At 40.4% G+C, this 22,061-nt stretch overlaps 1 protein-coding gene across 2 annotated transcripts in view; it reads left to right on the forward strand.

Annotated features, from left to right (window-relative positions):
* The window catches only part of NOD1 (nucleotide binding oligomerization domain containing 1), an 86,432-nt gene that overhangs the window by 54,005 nt on the left and 10,366 nt on the right, over window positions 1-22,061 (forward strand). For both annotated transcript variants that reach the window (XM_089652066.1, XM_089652068.1), the window contains exons 6-11: window positions 3,333-3,416; window positions 8,971-9,054; window positions 11,089-11,172; window positions 12,836-12,919; window positions 15,345-15,428; window positions 20,922-21,005. In XM_089652066.1, coding sequence (XP_089508192.1) covers window positions 3,333-3,416; window positions 8,971-9,054; window positions 11,089-11,172; window positions 12,836-12,919; window positions 15,345-15,428; window positions 20,922-21,005 — 504 coding nt within the window. The remainder of the gene's footprint in view (window positions 1-3,332; window positions 3,417-8,970; window positions 9,055-11,088; window positions 11,173-12,835; window positions 12,920-15,344; window positions 15,429-20,921; window positions 21,006-22,061) is intronic.

A 22,061-nucleotide genomic window follows, 5' to 3' on the forward strand; every position in this document is an offset into this window, starting at 1 on the left:
CTGAATGATTTTCTTCTTTCTTTCTCTTCTAAATTAATTGAAAGACTGTAAATCCAGATCTGTTGACTACTTACAACTTAATTGGTAGAAATCTTGCACCACCCTCTGAGAAGCCTACAAATCTGCTTTCCTTGGCCATATTACCCAACACTCTTTTGGACACAAAAAGTAATGAACAACCCATATTAAGTGTCTTGAAGCTGAACTCAACAAGCTGTCAGAGCTATTTAAATCCTGCCCATTCACCCCTATTAAACAATTAAGTGATTCTACAATGACCTGATCTCTTACCAACAAGGAAGAACGAACTTAGAAATGGGCACATCAAAAAAGTCTACGTCATTGGTCACAAATTAAGCACAATGCTAGCCAATAAGCTATGCTCCTTTGCCTTCCTTTGCTACTCATTTTAGTCCTCTGCTAGAAATAAGGGTACATAGAAGTGTGCGGAAGTCTGTAGTTCACCTCCAACTGTGTCTGCCTGCTCCATATCAGCACTATATGTCTAGTAAAAGTAAAGTATCAGAATGTAAACATTTGGCATGTTGCACAGTAGAGTAGGGACTGGTCAGAGAGGGATAACTTTGATGCTGCTGACCATCTTAAACATATATTACAGTATAACTGAATCAAGAATCCCTTTCTCTTTTTTTTTTATTTTTTGGATTTCAAGTTAAGATACAACCATCCATTTAAAGTCCAGTAATATCCATCTCTGGGCAGTGTAGTTGCATCCAGAGCTCTCAAACACATAGAAATGTATTTTCTTTATCCTCCAGAAGATTAAACAAATGCTTGTAAACCAAAAAAAGGCAATTCTAATTGGCAGGTTCACCAAATATGAAACTTGTCGTAAGCTGCTTCACAACCATGAAAACATATGTCAGAATAGCCAGAATGAGACATTCAAAAGAAAATCATATACCATGCCACCTCTGTACTAGAGCTCATTCACATGAACGCAGAGCCCTATACAGCATACAGAAACATTTACTTTATGTGTACTAGCACGTAGCTGTGTGCAGGTAGCTTGTATACGTGAATAGATGCACATCGGATGTACAGACTCGCCACCATAGCCAAGTTTGTCAGGCACACAGGGGTGAGTGCACTAGTTCAAAAAAATAAACAAATGGCTCTTTATTCTGTACAGGGCTCTGTGTCTGTGTGAATGTATTACATTAAGTGAACACTTTGCTAAGTTATCTCAGATATCCATATAATTCTGGCAGTGGGTTTTTTATTTTCATTTAAGTATGACCAGGAAATAATGGAGGAGGGTGTAAAAAGATGATGTACCTTATAACTCACTGGGGGATGTGATTTAGGCATGAATAAGCCAGGCACCATGTGCTCCGCAAAGATTTTAAAGAATGAAATCTAGGTATATTATTAGTCCAATATAACACATCGTATGATGATGTAATTCTAACTCCAAGGTAGAGCATGCAGGTGGAAGAACAAGCGAAAGAAAGATTGTTTTGAAAAATTCCAGTGAGGATTTAAGCAAGGTTACATTTAGGGCAGAGGAGTTACTTTAGTAGACAGTGAGACCTGAGAGGGAGGAAAATGCATCCAAGGTCTGTAGCAGGTTAGGGGTAGAAGTGTAAGTTTGAGTAATTGCAAGTAAAAGATCATTTGTGAAGAGACTGGCCTTACATTCTATTCCTGTCAGTTCCAGCCCTCTAATATTGGGATTATTGCAGATGAGGATTGCTACTGGAACAAATGTAAGGACAGAAAGTACGGGGTACAAGGGGCAACATTGATGGTTACCTCACAATAGGAAAGCAACCAGATTTAGTTCTTAGGTAATTAATGTATGCCATTGGACCTGCATAAACTGTAGCTGCTAACTTTTCGCCAGCCATCCTGTGGCCTCGGCACCAGCATCTTCAGTGTGGGCATCCAGCTGTGACAACTTGCAGCTTCATAGCTGGGTGCCCACTGCGCATGCATGAGTAGTTGGATACTATTTATGCTATTTTTAATTGGTTTTAGAGGTATGTGGTCTTGTAGACTTCTATTTCTATGAAATTGTTCCCCTGTTGGGTTCTGTGCACTGTGGAAAAAACATTTACTTACGAAGTCTTTCTTCAGAAGTGTGGCACCTTTTTACTATGAGCATAAACCCAAAGCAATATGCAGAAATTTTAGCATAGGAGTCTCAAATATACAGTATATATAAGTCAACCCAACAAGAAATTATGTATCCAGTTTAGATTTCTGCTAGTTCTGTCTTTAGATAGGAAAGAGTTTTACAGAAGTGTGAGAAAAGAAAAGACTTAAAAGAGAAGTATGGGCATTAAAAAAAAAACATTATACTCATCTAGGTGGATGCAACATTGATCCATTGCTGCATCTGTCCTCCAGCAGCTCTGCACTGAACACGGCTGATTGCTTAGTTCTCCACTTCCACTCTGAGCAGAGAACGGTGACTATCGGTCACCGACTCTCTGCTCCGCTCCTCCAGTGCTTACTAGAGTGCTGGACTGTGGAGGGGGAGAGAGCAGCTCTCCACGTACTACTCAGAAGATGAGCCAGATGTCAAATCTAGACTTCTGGGTGGATCCCGACCACGTGGTTGGGATCTTTTCAGAGCCTGGACCGGCACTGTGATTTCAGCTGACAGTGAGCTTTAGCCCACTGAAGGCTGAAAATGGGTCACAAGAGTGCAGAACAGAGTGCACTCCTGTGATCCATAGGAGAAGTAAAGCCAAAAAAGCTTTGGCTACACTTCTGCTTTAAGCCAGCAGATTATGAGAAGGATGAAATCTGTCCTTAGGATACTTACTGCCTCATTCACATCATTTGTTTGCATTATACTGATGTACATTTATGCTGATTTAATAAAGGAGTTGAGAATCTTCTTTTTTACTTTTTTTTTTTTTGTATGCAACAAGTCCATGTAGTGTGACATGACAGTCTGTTCTCAATAATAACCGTCAACAGCAATATATTAAGCGTGCACAAACAAGGGGTTAAAAGACATCAATCAGGCAATAGATAAAGTTCCTCCACAATAACATACAATGCCTAAAGACTCATGGCCGTCAGTTGAGAATCTTTATTCAATAAATTGTAGTTGTGTTCACTTGGAATACTCAATCACTTAAAGATGAAATAAATGAACAGGAATATGCTTTTTGCATGACTGGATAATTGGAGTCTTTACTTGCTGTCAGTGTTCAAGATCAATGCATGTGCATACATAGTGCTGTAACTACTCTTTCCACATCAAGTTTTTCTGTACAGGGGATTAAAGGAGGCAATTTGTGGGTATTGACCCCAAAAATATTTGCATGTTGAGTAATTTTTTTTCTCTCCTGTAGTTTGTACAAAAATCTCATTACTGATTTTGGAGCTAGGCATGTGGCACGAATCATGGAAGAATGCCCCAGTCTGAAACACATCAAGTGAGTACACAAAAAAAGCCCATTGTTAATCAGTGAAGTGTCTCAGTTCCTAAAATTTAAAATTTTCAATATTATGATTATTATACAGGATTTTTATAACGCTAACAGTTTACGCAGCACTTTCCAGCATAAGGGCAGACTTTACAATTAATACTGGAGGGATCAGAGGGAGTTCCAGGGAAGGGAGTTCCAGAGGATGGGAGCAGCTCTGGAGAAGTCCTGGGAGGAGGTGACAAGGGAGCTAGAGAGCAAGAGTTCTTGGGAGGAACAAAGAGAACAATTTGGTCAGTATTTTGAGACAAGGTTAGTGATGCAACTGGGGGCTGAGTTGTGGATGGGTTTATAAGTTGTTGTATTTTGAATTTAGTTCGTTGGGTGAGCGTAAGCCAGTGGAAAGATTGGCAGAGAGGGATGGCAGACACTGAATGATTGGTAAGGTGGATGAGCCTGTCAGCAGCATTCGTGAAGGACTGGAGGAGGGAATAGACTATGTAAAAATAAGCCAGTGAGGAGGGAGTTGCAGTAGTCATGGCGGGAGATGACAAAGGAGTGAGTTAGAAGCTTTGTGGTGTCATTGGTTAGAAAGGGGCGTATCTTGGAGATGTTACAGAGGTGGTAAGCTCTGGACAGCGATTGGCTGTGGGACCGAAAGGATAGTTCAAAGTCCAGGATTACACCTAGAAATTTGATATGCGGGAATGGGTTGATGGTTGAGCCGTTGATTTTGACAAAGAAGTCAGGGGAAGGGGCACGTTGGGGAGGAAATATGAGCTCGGTTTTGAATGGATTGATTTTCAGGAAGTGGTGTGACATCCAGTCTGATATGTTTTTCAGTAGATTAGTGATGCGTGTGGAAACTGATGGAGTGAGATGAGGGGTAGAGAAATATATTTGGGTGTCATCAGCATAGAAATGCTATTGAAAGCTATGGGATGCTATCAACTGACCCAAGGAGGAGGTGTAGATTGAGAATAGGAGGGGTTCAAGAACAGAACCTTGGGATACCCCAGCGGAGAAAGGAAGAGGAAGTAGAATTGTAAGAAATAATGAATGTGCGGTGGGATAGGTATGATGAGAACCTGTGAAGAGTACAGTGAAGAAGACCAAAGAAGTAGAGTTTTTGAGGAGGAAGGAGTGGTCCACTGTGTCAAAGCAGCAGAGAGGTCCAGGTGTAGGAGTATAGAATTGTGTCCATTGGTTTTAGCTGTTAGATTGTTTGTGAGTTTAAGGAAAGCAGTTTCTGTGGAGGGTTGAGGAAAAAATCCAGACTGAAGGGGATCAAGAAGGTTATTCTCATTGAGCTGGTTGTTCAGTTGGTTGTAGATCAAGTGTTCAAGGAGTTTGGAGGAAAAGGGGAGTAAGGAGATGGGCCGTAGAATAAGATTGGAGGGGTCTAGTGAGGGCTTTTTAAGTATAGGCATGACTAGTGCATGTTTTACAGAGTTGGGGAAGATGCCGGAGGAGAGGGAACGATTGAAGATGTGAGTTAAGAGAGTGTAGGATAGAGCCAGAGGGTGAACGTAGCATTTTCTACGTAACTGGGTCCAGGGGGCAAGTGGTTAGATGAGCATTATAAAAAAGTTTAGCAACCTACCTATAGTAGTGGGGTTGAATGAGGGAAGTAGTGATTGTACCTGTGGACATGTAGTGTTAAGTGAGGGAGGTATCTGCACATCTGAGATCTCACTAATTTTATCAATCTTCTTTTTGAAGTGATTGGCGATCTCCTGGGGCAGTGAGTGAGTTGGTGGGTGGAGGACAAAGAAGAGAGAGGTGAAGGTAGAGAAGAGTTGACAGGGACTGGATGAAAAGGTGTTAATGAGAGTGATGAAATAGGTCTGCTTGGCAGTGAGGAGGTGGGAATCATATTTCTGAAGGGCAGATTTATACAGTTTGAAGTCTTTCTGAGACTTAGTCTTCCGCCACAGACACTCAAGAGCGCAGCTACCTTTTTTCGAAACTTCTGGTGTCATCTGTTTACCAAGGGTCTGATTGTGTGTGTAATGAGGGGGGCAAGCTTGTCTAGGAAGGATGACAGCGAACTGTTGTAGACAGAAGTGGTTATATTGGGGTAGGACAGGGGTGAGTTTTTATCACGGAGGTGGTCAGTAGCAGTCTAGAGAAGAGAAGGGTTGAGGTGGCAAAGGTTTCTATGGCTAACTGTTAGGCAGTTGGACGAAGAGGAGGTGGAAAAGAGTGAAACTAATAAGGTGGTGATCAGAAAGTGGGAGAGGATTGTTGGAGAGGTTGCATGGAGTGCATAGATGGGAAAATACAAGGTCAAGGGTGTTGCCATTGGAGTGAGTAGAAGCCTGTATCCATTGCTTCACGTCAAAAGAGGAGGCTAGAATAAGGCGTTTAGAAGTAGGAGTATTGGCATTGACAGGGATGTTAAAGTCACAGAGAATTATTGTGGGGATTTCAGGAGAGAGAAAGCAGGGTAGCCAGGCAGAGAAGTCATCAAGAAAGGTTGATACTGGTCCAGGGGTCCGGTAGATTGCATCAATTCTTAGAGAAACCAGACGAATACAATGTGCCTCAAAAGAAGATAGTGTTAGAGTGGGAGGTGGGTGAAGTACCTGATAGGTGCTTTGGGGGAGGATTCCTACTCCACCTCCCTTCTGTCCATTGGCTCTGGTGGAGTGAGTCCAGAGAAGACCGCTGTGGGAGAGGGAAGCAGTGTTGGATTCATGAAGCCAAGTTTTGGTAATGGCATGGAGGTTAAAGGAATTTGTGATAAAGAGGTCGTGGAGGCGGGTGGGTTACAAACGGGCATTCCAGAGGGTGTAGGAAAAGGGGAGGCTGGTTTTGGAAAGAAGAAGAATGGACTATGTTCTGTGGATTGCGGCTGCTGCCAGAGGAGGTTTGGGGAATCTCCAGAGGTTAGGAGAAGCAGAAGGGTAAAGGAGGTAATATGGGCGTGAAATTTATATGAGGGGACATGCCTCAGTGTCCTGGAGGTTTTATTAGTGTGTGGATTTAGAATTAGTAGGAGTTGGTGAGTACATTAATAGGGAGAGGACAGAATGCTTTATATAAGCTGTGGTGTGGAGTAGAGAGGTGAAGGAGAGAGAGTTTAGGGAGAGAGGATGCAACTGTCAGAAGGAGTGGTAGAAAGCACATGCTACCAAGAGGAAAGAAAGCTGAATAGAGAGAGGGTCACTTGCTGCTTGATTGGTGCTTTTCAATGCAGTTAGCAATGTATGTTCACTTCATGCAATTGCTGAAGTGCAGAGCCTGAAGTGCATATCACTTGTATAAAGAATCACTTCTAGAAAGATTCATTAAGGGAAAGAACCCCAGCAACGTTCCCCCTAGCAAAGTGCCATTCCCATAAAGGTGTTCTAGTTTTATACTATTAAGGTTGGGGTGGTTGGTTGTTAATTAATCATGAGCTAATCCAGTGTTTCTCAACTCCAGTCCTCATGGACCCCCAACAGGTCATGTTTTCAGGATTTCCCTCAGATGAAACAGCTGTGGTAATTACTAAGGCAGTGAAACTGATCAAATCACCTATGCAAAATAATGGAAATCCTGAAAACATGACCTGTTGGGGGTCCATGAGGACTGGAGTTGAGAAACACTGAGCTAATCTAAGGATGGCTGTTTATCAAAGCAAGCTTTTGACATCTAAGCCAGGCTTGCAAGAGGGCAGAGAACAGGCCAGCCATAATTTAGGTAAGACACTTGCAGAGCAACATAAAAATTATGATGCAGACAGGGCAACAGATGATGTAGACCGCAACATACCAAAAAGCACAAAGACCGTGAAAATATACAGTCAGTTTTCGGTTTTGGGTGGATGGTAGGCAGCAACATACCAAAAAGAACAAAGACAATGAAAATAAACGGTCAGTTTTGGGTGGATAAAGATAGCAACATATCTGTGGATGGACAGAAAAGATATGTTCAGGTGAGACATTCAGGTTGAGCAGAGCCTGAAGTGCATATAATTTCCAGAAAGAATCACTAAAGGAAAGAACCCCAGCAGCATTTTCCCCTATCAAAGAGAATTCGGCATACAGTGTGAATCATTTGCTATGAGGTGCAATGGGAGGTTTATTGCATGATGGTTGGCATATCTGGAAAAACTAGTAAACATGTACCAAAATCCCTAAAGAAGGTTTGCCATGCCTTTTGAATCAGTGATCTGCAGAGTTCAGGGTTTGAAAGTATCCTGTAATATTTACTATGTTGATGTCTTTTTTTTCCTCTCTTTGGGCAGTTTGACTCTCTTGTGTACTCCTGGAAATTAGTCCCATTTTGACCAGCTCTATTATGAGGATAAGACAGCAATGTGCTTACAGGGTTTGATTATGTGAGAGGTCAGCTGCAAATCTTGCCTTATGGGTTAGAGGAGAATCACCAGACTTGTTTCAGCATACAGAAAGTCCACCGCTGCTCAAATAACCACACACAACCACCTGTCTACTACCAAAATTTGAGTTCTGCAGATCACTGATTCAAAGGCATGGCAAACCTTCTTTAGGGATTTTGGTACATGTCTACTAGTTTTTCCAGATATGCTAACCATCATGCAAAAAATATCCCATTGCACCTCATGCCAAATGATTCACACTGTATGAATTCTTATCTTACCATCTGCAGCTGCTGTAGCCCTTTCTCCTCGAGGATTGGAATGTACTGTGTTAGGACGCACCCTTCTGCACACAAGTCTTCTATCAAGAGATGCAGGCTCCTGTAAACATTCAGGGCCTGACTGTTCTGTTCATTCTCATTTTTAGGATGTTTTCATCCACAGAATCTCCATTCACGGGATGTTTCTCTTTTTTTTTTTGCACTATTCATAGATTCCTGAAACTGTAACATATAAAAATCACTGTAGTTTAGCAGTTTTTGAGATGCTGTAATCAAAATATCTGGCAATAAAATGTATTTACAATTAAAGTTGATTAGATCCGCATGGTCCTAAATTTAAAGTTTGGTTGAACAATCTGACCATTTGACATTTGTCAAGGCCTTGTTTAGTAGGTTACAGTCAGATGATTGATTCACTGTTTGCTTTGACAAAAAGACATACCTAAAAAAAAGTCACTTAGTGCATGTATGCATTTAAAGGGTAAAATGTGCTGTGCTTGCAGCAAGATGAATAGCAGAACATAATTCTTTGAGTTGTTGGGGTGACTCAAAGAGCTTAGGGGTGAATGCCCTTTTTTGTTTCATAAATGCAGGTGAAATAGTTCTTAAAGTTGCCACAGAATAATACATTACTCTTTATATCATCAGATGTGGGGCTGACAAGGGTTTTTCCAAAGATGTGCAATGTGTATTTATCTGCTGCACACAGTAAAATGAATAAACCAACAAATGGTCAGCATTTTAATATTTTTGCTGAGAGCAATTATCTGGAATCTTCTGTTTATGGTTTACTCTACAATACCGATCTTGGATGTACGTGTTTTGTACCAGTCCATAAAGTGTGGCTGTTCAGTTTCAATTTATTGGTGAACAAAAAACGTAGTATATTGTGAAGGTCATGATCCGTTTACTTAAAAGAAATACCAAAAATATGTTTTGTTCACTTTCTTTATAGGCTCGGGTACAATCAGTTTACTGCTGTTGGAGGTGCATGCATTGGACGGGCTTTGCAAAAGAACACCAATATTTGTGACATTGGGTAAGTAAACAGTCCCGCATGACTTCAAAATGTCACTCATACATAAATATATAAAAGATGGATATTGTTATGTGTCTTTAGTGCAGACAACACTCTTTTGACTGGAGTTCTGATTTAATGTGAATGCTTGTACAGTGTGTTTTTCTGTTAACGATAACTGGACAGGAATGATTCTTATGTACGAACATGAATATTACTTTGTTTAGATCTGACTTTTTGGTCTGGGAGTTGCTGTTCCATCATCTGCTGACCTCACACATAACATTCAGTGTACATAATGGTATTTGACAAAGAGACGGGGCTTTACTAAAGGCAATTAGACTGTGAACTTGGCTAGTGTGGTTGCCGTTCTTTTTTCCCAGAGCTTAGTGAATGTTGTGAAGCTTCACTTTGTAAAGAATACCCAATCAGGTGTAAGGAAAATTAAAAAAAAAAAAAAGCTGCCTTTTTGCTTGCATATGTTTGGATGGTGATTTTCGTGCCAGCTCCTTCAAAGGAAGAGGTCGAGGGTGGGCACTTTTACACTTACACACACACACAGTCACTTTGCTCCCCCATGGGTAAGATGACTTTATTCCAGGTACTTATATAGTGAAGTCAATATACGCAGAGCTGTACACATATACTGTACATTCACATCAGTCCTTTACCCTCAAGTAGCTCACAATCTAAGGTCCCTAACTCACATTCCTACATACACATACTAGGGCCAATTTAGACAGGATTCAATTAGCCTTCCAGCATCAGAGGTGTGGGAGCTAACCAGAGTACCACACAGGCAGAGGGAGAAAATGCAAACTCCAGACAGGTAGTGTCATGGTTGACATTTAAACCAACAACCCTAGTGCTGCTAGGCAGAAGTGCTAACCGCTTGGCCACTATGCAGCCCACTTTGTCTCTTTAAGCAACAGAATCATGTAAGCAACTACAGGGCTCTGTTATTTTGTTCTGTTAAGCGCATTCAGTAGCTGGGAAACAATGTTTGAGGTCAAACAGTAACAAGGCTAATGCCTAGTACACACAGTGAGGATATCAGATGAACGATCATCCATTTTCTTTGCATGATAGTCTCATATTGAAAACAAATAGGTTGCTAATGGTGCAAAAATTCTCGTAAGACAGAATTCAACTTCGGAAGTGATGGAATGTATTGTATTATAATGTATTCTTTAGTTTCATATTGAAAACAAATAGGTTGCTAATGGTGCAAAAATTCTCGTAAGACAGAATTCAACTTCGGAAGTGATGGAATGTATTGTATTATAATGTATTCTTTAGATTCAGAGCATGCATGGTCTTTGTCACTGAATTTTGTTCTTACAAATACTTTACTACTTACATGAAAATTGTTCCTTCTGTTATCTTACAAGAAAAATGTTTGTGCTTGTCCCTTCAGATATTTTTGCATGAACTGTAATGATCATCTCTCGAAAGATGTGTACTAACGTTCAGATTATCGGGCGATCATTCCGAAAGCGTTTTTTTTTTTTTGTCCGATTTTCTCATTGTGTATACTAGGCATAACTGTCTGTCGTCAGATGTGTGCTGACCAAGCTGAAAAGTCAGGTTCAGAAATAAGAGGCCAAATAGAAGTCTTTCAACACATATATGTTATGCATTATAGCAGTGGTTCTCAACCTTCCTAATGCCGTGACCCTTTAATACAGTTCCTCATGTTGTGGTGACCCCCAACCATAAAATTATTTACCCAGTAATTATAATTCATGAAGTGTCGTTTTACCTCTAATACTGCTGCTTTCTACGCAGTAGCTGCTTTCTACGCAGCAGCTGTTTTCTACACAGCAGCTGCTTTCTACACCGTAGCTGCTTTCTACGCAGTAGCTGCTCTTTACACATCAGAAATATGTGTTTTCCGATGGTCTTAGGTGACCCCTGTGAAAGGGTCGTTCGACCCCCGAAGGGGTCGCGACCCACAGGTTGAGAACCACTGCATTATAGTATTTGAGGAGATGGGTGCAATTGTTTGACTTTCAGAATATTTTTTACAATGGCACCAAACTGTTTTCTTTGCAGGATGTGGGGGAATCGTATTGGAGATGAAGGGGCACAGGCATTTGCAGAAGCTCTTAGGAATCACCCAAATCTGACAGATCTAAGGTTTATCCAAATCTTGTTATGTTTTATATTGTGGTTAAGTCAGTTCTATTTCTCATTGTTCCAAGTATAACTGTACATTTCTTTAAAGAGTCAGCAGCCCACCCAGAAGTGATATTTTACTATAGACTGGTGGCCTGAGTCAGTTTCTAAGTTCTTGTATACCTTGGATTCTCTTAACAGTGAGATCTCCCTTCTATATACTGTATAAATTGTATACTGTCTTGATATAGATTATTATGATAAGAGGATCTGGGATGTTGTAAAGTTGCTGGTGGTTGGCAATATTATAGTACCAGTGGTGGGGAATATTATCATAGCACTGGTGGTGGGGAATATTATTATAGTACTGGTACTGGCGGATAATATTGGCAGAGTATATGTTGGTAAAGAATATTATGGCACTAATAATGGTGGATTTCGGTAAAGAATATTATGGCACTAATAATGGTGGATTTCGGTAAAGAATATTCTGGCACTAATAATGGTGGATATTCTAGCATAACTAATGTCAGCAATACTTACCTCTGCTCCAGTGGTCTGACATCCATGAGGATCCACAGCGGCATCTAGTCTTCAAGGTGCTGGTCTTTGGCCATCCTGATTGGCCAGAAATGGATGACAAATCTCCTGTGCATGCACAGGAGCGCAGTCATCCCGGCACCGTGACAAAAATGTAAACTGATCTGCACATGCACAGCTCAGTGTACATTTTACTGAAGACTAAGAGCAGACAGGTTTATTTTTTTGCAGTAGATAAATTGCCTGTCTCTTCTGCAATATAGAGCCTACCTGCTCCCAACTTTTTTATTTAGACTTTTGTTCCACTTTATTAAGCTACTGGTGATGGGGGGTAGTGGTGAGAGATATTATAATGGCACTGGTGGTGGGGAAAGTTATTAGAGCACTAATGGTAGAGGATTGTATAATGGTACAGATGAAGGGAAGATATTATTATTGGTACTAATAGTGGGGTATCTTATTACAGTTCTGATGTAGGGGATATTTTTTGGTATTGGTGGTGGGAATATTATAATGTTAATATTGGTGGGGAATAGTATTATGATAAAGGTGTCAGAGAAAATAATTGCAGTACTGGTAACATGGATTATTGTTAGGCTGCCAGTGCTGGGGGATATTATTTTGGCAGTGGTGGTAGAAAAGGATATTATGATACTGGTTGTGGGAAATATAATCACTGTACGGATGGAGGGGGTATTATTACCTGCCGTGGTGTTTTGTTTTGTTTTTTCGGTATTGACATTGAAATTTGTGACACTGATGTTGAAGGATCATATTATGTTGATTATAAGGGCACTATAATTTGGTAATGAGGGTTTTTTTCTGCTCTCTGGTGTCTCAGTACAGTGTTTGTTACAGATTGATACTGAACAGGTCACTGTTTATGTAAAAGCTCCCCTTAAAATTATGCCCAAATCCTGGCCACATGCTGCTTTTTCTCCCAGAGATCAGCCACAAGGTCCTAGCAATTTCCTTGATTGTATTGTCAGAGAAAGAATGCTATGCAAATCCCAAAACAGGCCATATTTTCACAAAGTCAAAACAGCAAAGGTATACTTTGGGCATTGTAAGAGCGTGATCACATATCGATAGTCATACCTTTCTCTGTGTTCTCTAACCCACGTTAAATGTGTTTTTCCTGCAGTTTGACCTTCAATGAAATTTCTACTGCTGGAGGGATAAGCATTGCTGATGCATTACAAGAAAACAAATCTCTTAAAATAATATGGTAATTATTATATGCTGTTTATTACTTTTCTTACATTGTTTTGTTTACAATTTTTAAGGGCATGGTTTCATTTAAAAAAATGTAAGTAGAACGGTATCTGAACATCATGCATCATATTTTATGGGTGTGCTTATTTCATATGTTTTTAATTTCTTGAAAACACTTCAAGGAAGAAGTAAGGCTGTCTTGAAAACAACTATAAAGAATCTAATGGTTGGCATAGAGTAACATTGTACTTAGTGGTCTCTTTTCTATTGCAAATTAGGAAATCGAAAAGTTTAAAATCTATTTTGACAATTTGGTCAGCTTTTTCCTAATTTCTTGCTGTCCATGATACTTTGTTTTATTTCAACATTGCTTCTTTTTACAAGAAGAATTATAATGCTACCAATGTATTCATTTGCTGTTTACCTTTGGGTTTTGGTTGCTTTTACATAGGGCAATCAAGCTGAGATATATGGCTGTTTTAGATCTAAATAACATTGCTATAAACTAGACAATCTGCTTATTCCAAGAATCAGGAAGCCAGACTTTAAAGGTAAAAAAATCAATAATCGGAATGCACTAAATATATCAAAAATAATATCACAAATAATATGTGTATAAAAGTCCCAACATATTAAATACAATAGATAAAAAATCTCCAGTGAAAACAATCCATAAATTTAGTGTATAAAAGTGTGTAGAAAAAATGTCTGACACCCCAAACAAAAATTCTTCTTTAAACATATAAATCCACCGTGCTTAATCCACCACCAAATGAATGGAATAAACTCACCAGAGCTCAATACTGATTAGATTATAAATCAGCACAAGCGTGTTTGCTCTGGGAGCGATGAGAGTGAGTAGATCATGAAGCAGCACTCTATAGTATAGACACTTCCAGATATCAGGAGCAATACTCTGCAGTGACTTTGAGGTATGGCCAAGACTCCTTATATAACGATCATCCTCCAAATGTATAGTAATACCACTCAAAAATAAAGAAAAGGCATGATGGTGCAGTAAGTAAGAACCATTTAAACTTTTTATTACAATCCCATCTTACTCACAAAGTTAAGTGTCCACCTGACACTGGTATAACAAGCGATCAGATACACGGAATGGACGAGCTCCGTTCACCGCGGACACCTCGCCGAGAGCTCCAGGGAACGTCCTGACGTCATCCAATAAGCTCCGCCCAGACTTTAAAGGTAACTTGTAGTGAGAAAATATGCTGTCTGCCATTGCTGACCACGAATTGTGAAAATGCTGGCTTGAAATGATAGCTCAGTAACTTAGAAAGTAAAGGGCCTGGATACAGACAGGAAATTACCATTTTCACAATGCAGCCAGCTGTCAACTGAAAACGGGTCACAGGAGTGCAGAACAATCTGCACTCCTGTGATCCACAGGAGAAGTACAGCCAAAAGAGCTTTGGCTGTACTTCTGCTTTAAAGGATAAGTTCACCTTTCGTAACATGTTACACCCATATTCAGGATGTAACATTTTCCAAATGGACCAGCCCCCGCTTCTCCCCATTCTGACAGCTAGATGGGGATCTTCTCTCTGCTAGCTGTCTCACTTTAAAAAACCCGCATACATGCGGTACTCCGCCCACCTGACCATGTCATTCATTCGTGGTGTTCTTTGAAGAAATGAACTACAAGTCCCAACAGCCTTTCCAGCTGTTGGCTTGTAGTTCTCAATGGTAGTTCATTGATTCTTCCTGTCAGTATAACTGCTTGTCTGTACATCCTATACGAGCAAGCAGATATACTGACAGGTCTGCTCTGCACAGAGTACACACTATAGCGGGATATTCTTCATATTTCAAGTTTAAAAATTCACAACCACTTTAAATTCCATGACACATGTCTACTATGCCCTGTGAGTAGGCACTGCTGTGTCACAGCATTCACAGAGCCTGCCTTATGATCTACAAAATTTGCTGAGAGGAGGGGTTTCAGGAGGTGGAGTTAGAGGAATCGCTGCTTGCAGGCAGCAGTGTACTATTGGATATGCAGTACTTGGAAAGTAAAGTAAACCAAAGGAATGAGCAAAGGAGAAACTACAAAGTATACAGGGAATCCAAGAAGTTGAGAAAAAAAGACGGCCAGCTGACTTGCAGCACACAGGCAGAAAAATTGTTTTACGTAAGCTTACGTTGGATTGTCAAAAATAAGTTTGGTTTGTATTGCAATTACAGTGCTGATGTTATAAAATTAAAGTGTATGCTGTGACTATAGAATTCCTTTAACTGGACTATGTATTTTTCTTTTTTTTGAGTCAAAATCATTGAGCAGCTTTACATTTATCTGGGCAAAGCAGCTCTAACACAAACACTGATCATGGAATGTACTTTTTTTTGGTGTTTTACTGTAGAAGATCTTGTGTTCCCAATTTCACTTGTTGTTGGCATTTCACATATCCTCTTTGTTTTAGGATTATGCAGAACCAATTCACTGATGAGGTAGCTGAACATTTTGCTCAAATGCTAAGAGTGAACAAGACACTTCGAAATTTGTGGTAAGGCATCAAACAACATTAGAGGTGGTGGAGTCAAGGGAAAGTGCACCACCCCAACCCTCCAAGTGCTCCACTCATATACTGGAGTCAGCACAGATCCTGTCCCCAGGGTACCACTCAACAACATGTTTCCACTTACGAGCTTTAAAGTGTTACTAAACCCAGGACCCTGCATTTACTATATCTGGTTTCCCACAGTACACAGAACACAGAATTGCACAGAAGTGCAATTATTTTCAGAAATATAAACCACTAATTACCTTTTCTCATTATCAGTTAGAACAGTCTTGTGACTTCTATCAGTGTCCAGCTGAGCACATGTTAAAGCTTGTAGGAGGAGTTTTCATTCTGCTCTAGGAGGATGCAGAATCCCTGACCTCTGTCTGGACAGTGCTGATTGGCCCTGTGCTGATCACATGTACCCTCCTAAGAAAAAAAAAAAAAACCTCTCTAGCAATACACACCAAACTAAGCATGTGCAGAGTGACTGCACACAATATGTCTTATCAGGAGATAAGCGGGGGATACTGAAAGAAGGGGAGGATCAGAGACGTCCGTTTCAAACAGTGTTTTTACACAGCACAGAGGATTATTTTATTTTTATTTCAGGTGCTTATATAGCGCCAGCAATTTACGCAGTGGTTTACATATATATTGTATAGTCACATCAGTCCCTAACCCTCAAGGGGCGTATGATCTAAGGTTCCTAACTTACATTTATACATACACATACTAGGGCCAATTTAGACAGGATCCAATTAACCTACCAGCATGTCTTTGGAGAGTGGGAGGAAACCGTAGTACCCGGAGGAAACCCACACAGGCACAGGGAGAACATGCAGTGCTGTGGTTGGGATTCGAACCTATGACCCCTAGTACTGCCAGGCGGAAGTGCTAACCATTTAGCGACTATGCTGCCCTGTGATTAACCCCTTAGGTTCCACAGTGAGTATAACAAGCATGCTTTACTGCATATACAGACTGATTTTACTGTTGTGGGTTTAGTAACATTTTAAGTGGCTCTAAAATCATAAGTTTTTTTATCTTAACTTAATGCATTCTATGCATTAAGGTAGAAAAACATTTCAAGAGCTGTGTCTTCCCCCTACCAAATTTTTACTTGAGACCTGTATTGATCCAGAGCTTGGTCGTCTTCAGTGGCTCTCTCCCCTTTCTGCTCACTCACAGGCTTGGCTGAGAGCAACAGTTCCTGCTGCTGTTAGTCATATCCAGTGAGGAAGGAGCCAGGAGCGGGACGCTGTGTGTGTCAATGAACACACACAGTCTGCTTTGGGAGCAACCCCACACGTGTGCTGACACACAAAAGTAGAAGAGCCTAGAGCGCTGGCGTATGACCCCAGAAGAGGAAGTTCGGGGCTGTTCTGTGCAATACTACTATTAAAAATAATATGCAAAACTTTGAGCTATAATTTGTCCTTTTTAAATTTACACAAAAATTATGATTATGGTACAAACCATTGCAAAGTGTTATGTGCACCATGTTTTATTTTACAAATGAAATACTTTTACAAATGTTGCACTTTTTAAATGTAATATTAAAGAAAATAACAAACAAAACAAAAATGGAAAAAAGTTGACATATTAATGGTTAATAAAGTAGAAATAAAAAAAAAAAAATAATAGCGGGAAAATAGTTGAAGGGCAAAGGGGAAGAAGGAGCTAATTAGCACTGATTGGGTAAGGGTTAATAAGAGTTTTAAACTTAAGTGTAGCTAAAATGAAAAACAAAAATATCATCATAAAGGGCATAACTTAGTATGCTGTATCCCTTGTGATGATTCTTTTTCTTTTACAAGAATCTTTGTCGTATCCACCCAACATGCCCCACCCACACTGCCGTAATGTTCTGGTTTGGCAGAGGATAATACAGCTGGGTAAGGGCTGTCGTAGCTCTCATCGTATATCTTCTTTGAATGACATAGGATCTATGAATGGAGGGGGGCAGAGCTATCGGTCATCTTATCATTTCCCCTTCATAGATTCTGTGTCATTTATAAAAGTCATAGTGCAGCTTCTATGAATGGAGGATCTGACAGAAAAAGGCAGTCATAGTCAAGCTCTCATGTGAGCTCCTGAAATCCCCTTAGTTATAGTAACCCCCACCGCATATTACAGTGGTGGAGGTGAGGGGGGATGGGTGAAGATTTCTCTTGAAAGAAGAATCGGCACAAGGGACATATACTAACTGTAACTCTTGTGCTGATGTTTTTCAGTTTTGGATAGAGTGGAGAGGGATTAGGATTGCTGTCTGTGCCCCCATTAGAGAGATTCACCCTCTCTTTGTCCTATTTACCATTATCATTGAAAGTGAAAGTAAAAGAAAATCCCAAATTTTGGGTTGTCCCCAATTAAGTAATAGAGGGAAAAATGGGGTCACTAGTTTCAAATTAAGGAATTCCCGTAATTTGCAGGGATTTCCTCTCACTTCCTGCTTTGGCTATGGGACAGGAAGTGAAGGTAAATCTCCGCAATGGGACACAAATGGCAAAAATATCCGACAGGGTTATAACCCTCCCTTGCTCTTTCCCAGTTTTTTTCAACCAGGATACCTTCAGGGTTCTTCAAGGGTGCCTTGGCAAAATGCCTAAAAATTGCCAAAAAATCATATAAACGCCATTTTAGATAAAAGGTTTTCATTGTGCACCATTACAACCTTCCAGCTGACGGTGTCATAACAACCAATTACATCATTGTTTGATAAGGAAGATATCTTATGTACTCTCCAGCGCCTCAGGATATGCACAGCCAAAAGGGAAGCCAAGGGTACCAGGACAGCGACAACCGAAGGAAATGCTTCAGGGGTGCAGCCCTCCTCAGACGGGGAAATCAGCCACTGGATAGAGAGAAAACAGGTGGCGCACACACCTAGTGCATTATCCAAGGTTTATTGTAGGAGTGAAATAATAAAAACATACTCACATACGAAGCATGTATCTAAAAAGCATAGAAAAATGACAATGGCCACAACGGCAGGCAAGGTGTTCTCACTGTTAGTGCGGTCAAATGGCTGACGCGTTTCGGGGACGAATCCCTTTCCTCAGAGCTGATGACCAACCTCTGATGCTGATGTATGATGAATGGAAAGTAAGAGCCTCGCTGTTGATGCCTCCTTTTTCTATGCTTTTTAGATACATGCTTCGTCTGTGAGTATGTTTTTATTATTTCACTCCTACAATAAACCTTGGATAATGCACTAGGTGTGTGCGCCACCTGTTTTCACTCTTTGATAAGGAAGATGTAGGGTGCCTGCACAGCAGTCTTGTTTGCCACACTCCAACACACTGGGGTCACATTAGCAGAGTGAGGGAGAAGGGAAACATAGGAATACTAGTCATTACCAGTGTACAAAGCTTTATTCGCTTTGGAAGAATAAATCGCCTCTAACATTGGGTGTCCTATGTGTGTGGATGTTGCCGTAGTTGTTTTTTACATTTTAGAATGGGGTGCCTCAAGATTGTGCATAATATTAAAGGCTGCCTTGACTGAAAAATGGTTGAGAAACACTGTTCTATCCAAAATGAAAAAACAGTGTTGCCTAAAGTTCTATTTAAATGGAGACACTTTTTATTTAACAAAAAAACTTTTTTTTCACTTGTTATCATTGCTTTAACTGAACGCATCAGCAGATTGAAGCTCATCCCTTTGATCTAATGCAATTGGAAATAAAGGCGCATGGATTATGTAATCGTTAGTCCATGAAAGTCCATATACTAAAAGTCCAATGTAGAAATGGATGTAGAAAACCCGAGCACCCTGGGCCAGCTGTAGTTGTAGAGCAGAAGCCAACTTTATGTAGAAAGTCTCTTGGCTCATCCCTGTGTTCTGCAGATGAATGAAACAAAATTTCTACAAAAGTAGGTGATACTTTGTATCTCTCTATTTCATGCCCAAGCAGTATTGATAAATACCTGGGTTAATTTACCAAAGGAAAATAGTCTGTTTACATTGCAAGGAAATTTGACCCAGAGCTTTGTAAATGTGGTGAAATTTCACTTTCTATACAAACACAAGGCAATCACCCCAACCTTATTAGCCTTTGTAGCAAGGAGCACATGGAAGAGCAACGCACATAAAAAACAAAAATTCCCAGCTCACTTGCCAGCCTGCTACAAAACCAGATTGACCCTGTCCAACAATTCATGTTAAAAACAAAGGGTGCAGTCGCACACGTTTGTGATTTCCAACTTGGGACTCTAAAAATTATAGAGTTAGGACCTCAGTACATTGGGGTGACTTGACTTAGCCACTGCAGCTTAAATCCCTTGTTTTTAACTTGAATTAGGGTCAAGTTGGTTTTGTTGCATGCTAGCTGGTAAGTGAGATGGGAATCTTTGTTTTTGAGATTCCAGTTTGCAAAGAATACCCAATCACATGTTAGGCAAGTAAAAAACACATTTTGCTTGCACATGATTGGATGATGGAAGTCAGCAGAGCTTCAACTCATTCACTAAGCTCTTGGGAAAATTCCTGTGCAAAGTGCAACTTCCCTTGCAATGTAATCAGTCTTTTCCTTTAGTAAATCAAGCCAATGGTGTCAGGCGGCCTTTTTTTTTTATTTTTATAGCAGCAGCTTCTAGAACTGTTGTATGTACATCAACTCCTGACAGCATCTCCTAGGGACATGGCAGCAGGACAGAAGGACTGGACATACTACACAGACCCTGTGTACTTTGGGGATGTTTTTTGGGTATGTGTGTCACACCCAGGGTTCTAAACTAGTTAAAACTGCTGTAAATAAAAAAGTCAGATTTTCAGTGCAGTGTTGTCAGCACAGTAAACAGGGAGGAGAAAAGTGACTGTCTGGAAATGAGGACATACAGTGAAGGAAATAAGTATTTGATCCTCTGCTGATTTTGAATGTTTGCCCACTCACAAAGAAATGATCAGTCTAAAAATCGAATGGTAGGCATCAGCCACCACTTGGAGAGGATCTGCCAAGAGGAGTGGGCCAAAATCCCTCCTGAGATGTGTGCAAACCTGGGGGCCAACTACAGGAAACGTCTGACCTCTGTGATTGCCAACAAGGGATTTGCCACCAAGTACTAAGTCATATTTTGTGAAGGGAATCAAATACTTATTTCCCTCATGAACATGCAAATCAGTGCATAATTTGTTAGACATGCATTTCTTTTGAATTTTTGTTGCTATTCTGTCTCAGTGTTACAATACACCTACCATTCGATTTTTAGACTGATCATTTCTTTGTGAGTGGGCAAATTCAAAATCAGCAGGGGAGCAAATACTTATTTCCTTCACTGTAGATGTGCAGTACTCTGTAGATATCCTTTGCTGTAGTCACCTCATGTAAGAGATGATTTCTAAGTTGATTGCATGGCCTATTGCTGTATGTTGCATATTGCATTGTCTTATGCAAAACGTCTGATAGTTACTGCATTTTGCATAGCTTCTAATTTTTTGCTGATTTAATTCTTTGTTGTTGCGAGGTAAACTTTACCTTTCTGCTGTTTACAGGCTACAAAAAAACAGCATCACAAATCATGGAGCCAATCTGTTAACTGAAGCTCTAGATGATAACACTAGCCTGGAGGAGATTTGGTAAGAGTCAAACTGTTGTGTGTTTGTGGGCAGTGAACTCCTATCGTAGATATGAATATTCTCAATAGACCAGGAGTCATTTCCCTGGTTACTGTCATCCTGCTGGGTGTAGCTAAGTCATGACTCAATGTAATAACTTATGCAAGAAGAATGACCAAAAGTTACTATTTATGTGAAAAGAAGTATAAACTATATAAAAATAAGCTATGAATTCAGTACTTAAAGTTCTAGACTGGCTATTGAAATTGAAAAGTTTGCATTGCTGTAAATACCGGTATTGCAGATGGCATTAAATGGCAACTCCACCATATCTGTTGTTTCAGTTTTGGGTTTACTCTGGTTATATCACCCTCCAGCCTCTTGTGTTCAGGTCTTAATTGGTGATATTTTTCCCTTATTAGTTTGTGTTTCCACCATAAGGATGGGGTTGATTGCAGTTCGCCTACTGATGGTTCTGACATCTTCAGCCTGGAGCCATTTGTCCACTGCGATTAGAGTCTCTTCTGTCTTGAAAGTACTCTTTAGTTCTGTCGGGTGTAGCTGGGTACTTTGCTGTCTTGTCTGAGGTTTTTATTATGGTCATGCAGGATTTAATGGTCCATATTACTGACTCATATAACTGGTTTAATGACATTTTACTGATTTGCTGACTCTGATCACAGAGGCCCTAGGCATGCTTCCGAGCCCTTTTCAGTAGATTCTGCATGTATTTTGCCTGTGGCCATAGTGATGTCTGAGCCGTTGGCTGCAGAGACTCTGATTCTCTTTGTCAAATGAGCTTACCTCTGAGGAGCAACAGTGTACTACTATTACTCAATTGACTGAAACTAACTCAGTTTTAAGGCCCATAAGGCAGCAATGTTTTGCTCTTAAAAGGGATTTAAAGTGATTGTAAAGGCAGCTTTTTTAAAAATAACAAATATGTTATATTTACCTGCTCTGTGCAGTGATTTTGCACAGAGTAGCACAGATCCTCCTCTTGTTGGGTCTCCCGCCAGCACTCCTGGCCCCTCCCTCCTGCCAAGTGCCCCCGCGGCAAGCAGCTTGCTATGGGTG

The sequence above is a fragment of the Staurois parvus genome, unplaced genomic scaffold, assembly GCF_062004578.1.
Source record: "Staurois parvus isolate SC_StPar_1 unplaced genomic scaffold, SC_StPar_1.0 ptg000670l, whole genome shotgun sequence".
Classification (NCBI taxonomy): Eukaryota; Metazoa; Chordata; class Amphibia; order Anura; family Ranidae; genus Staurois; species Staurois parvus.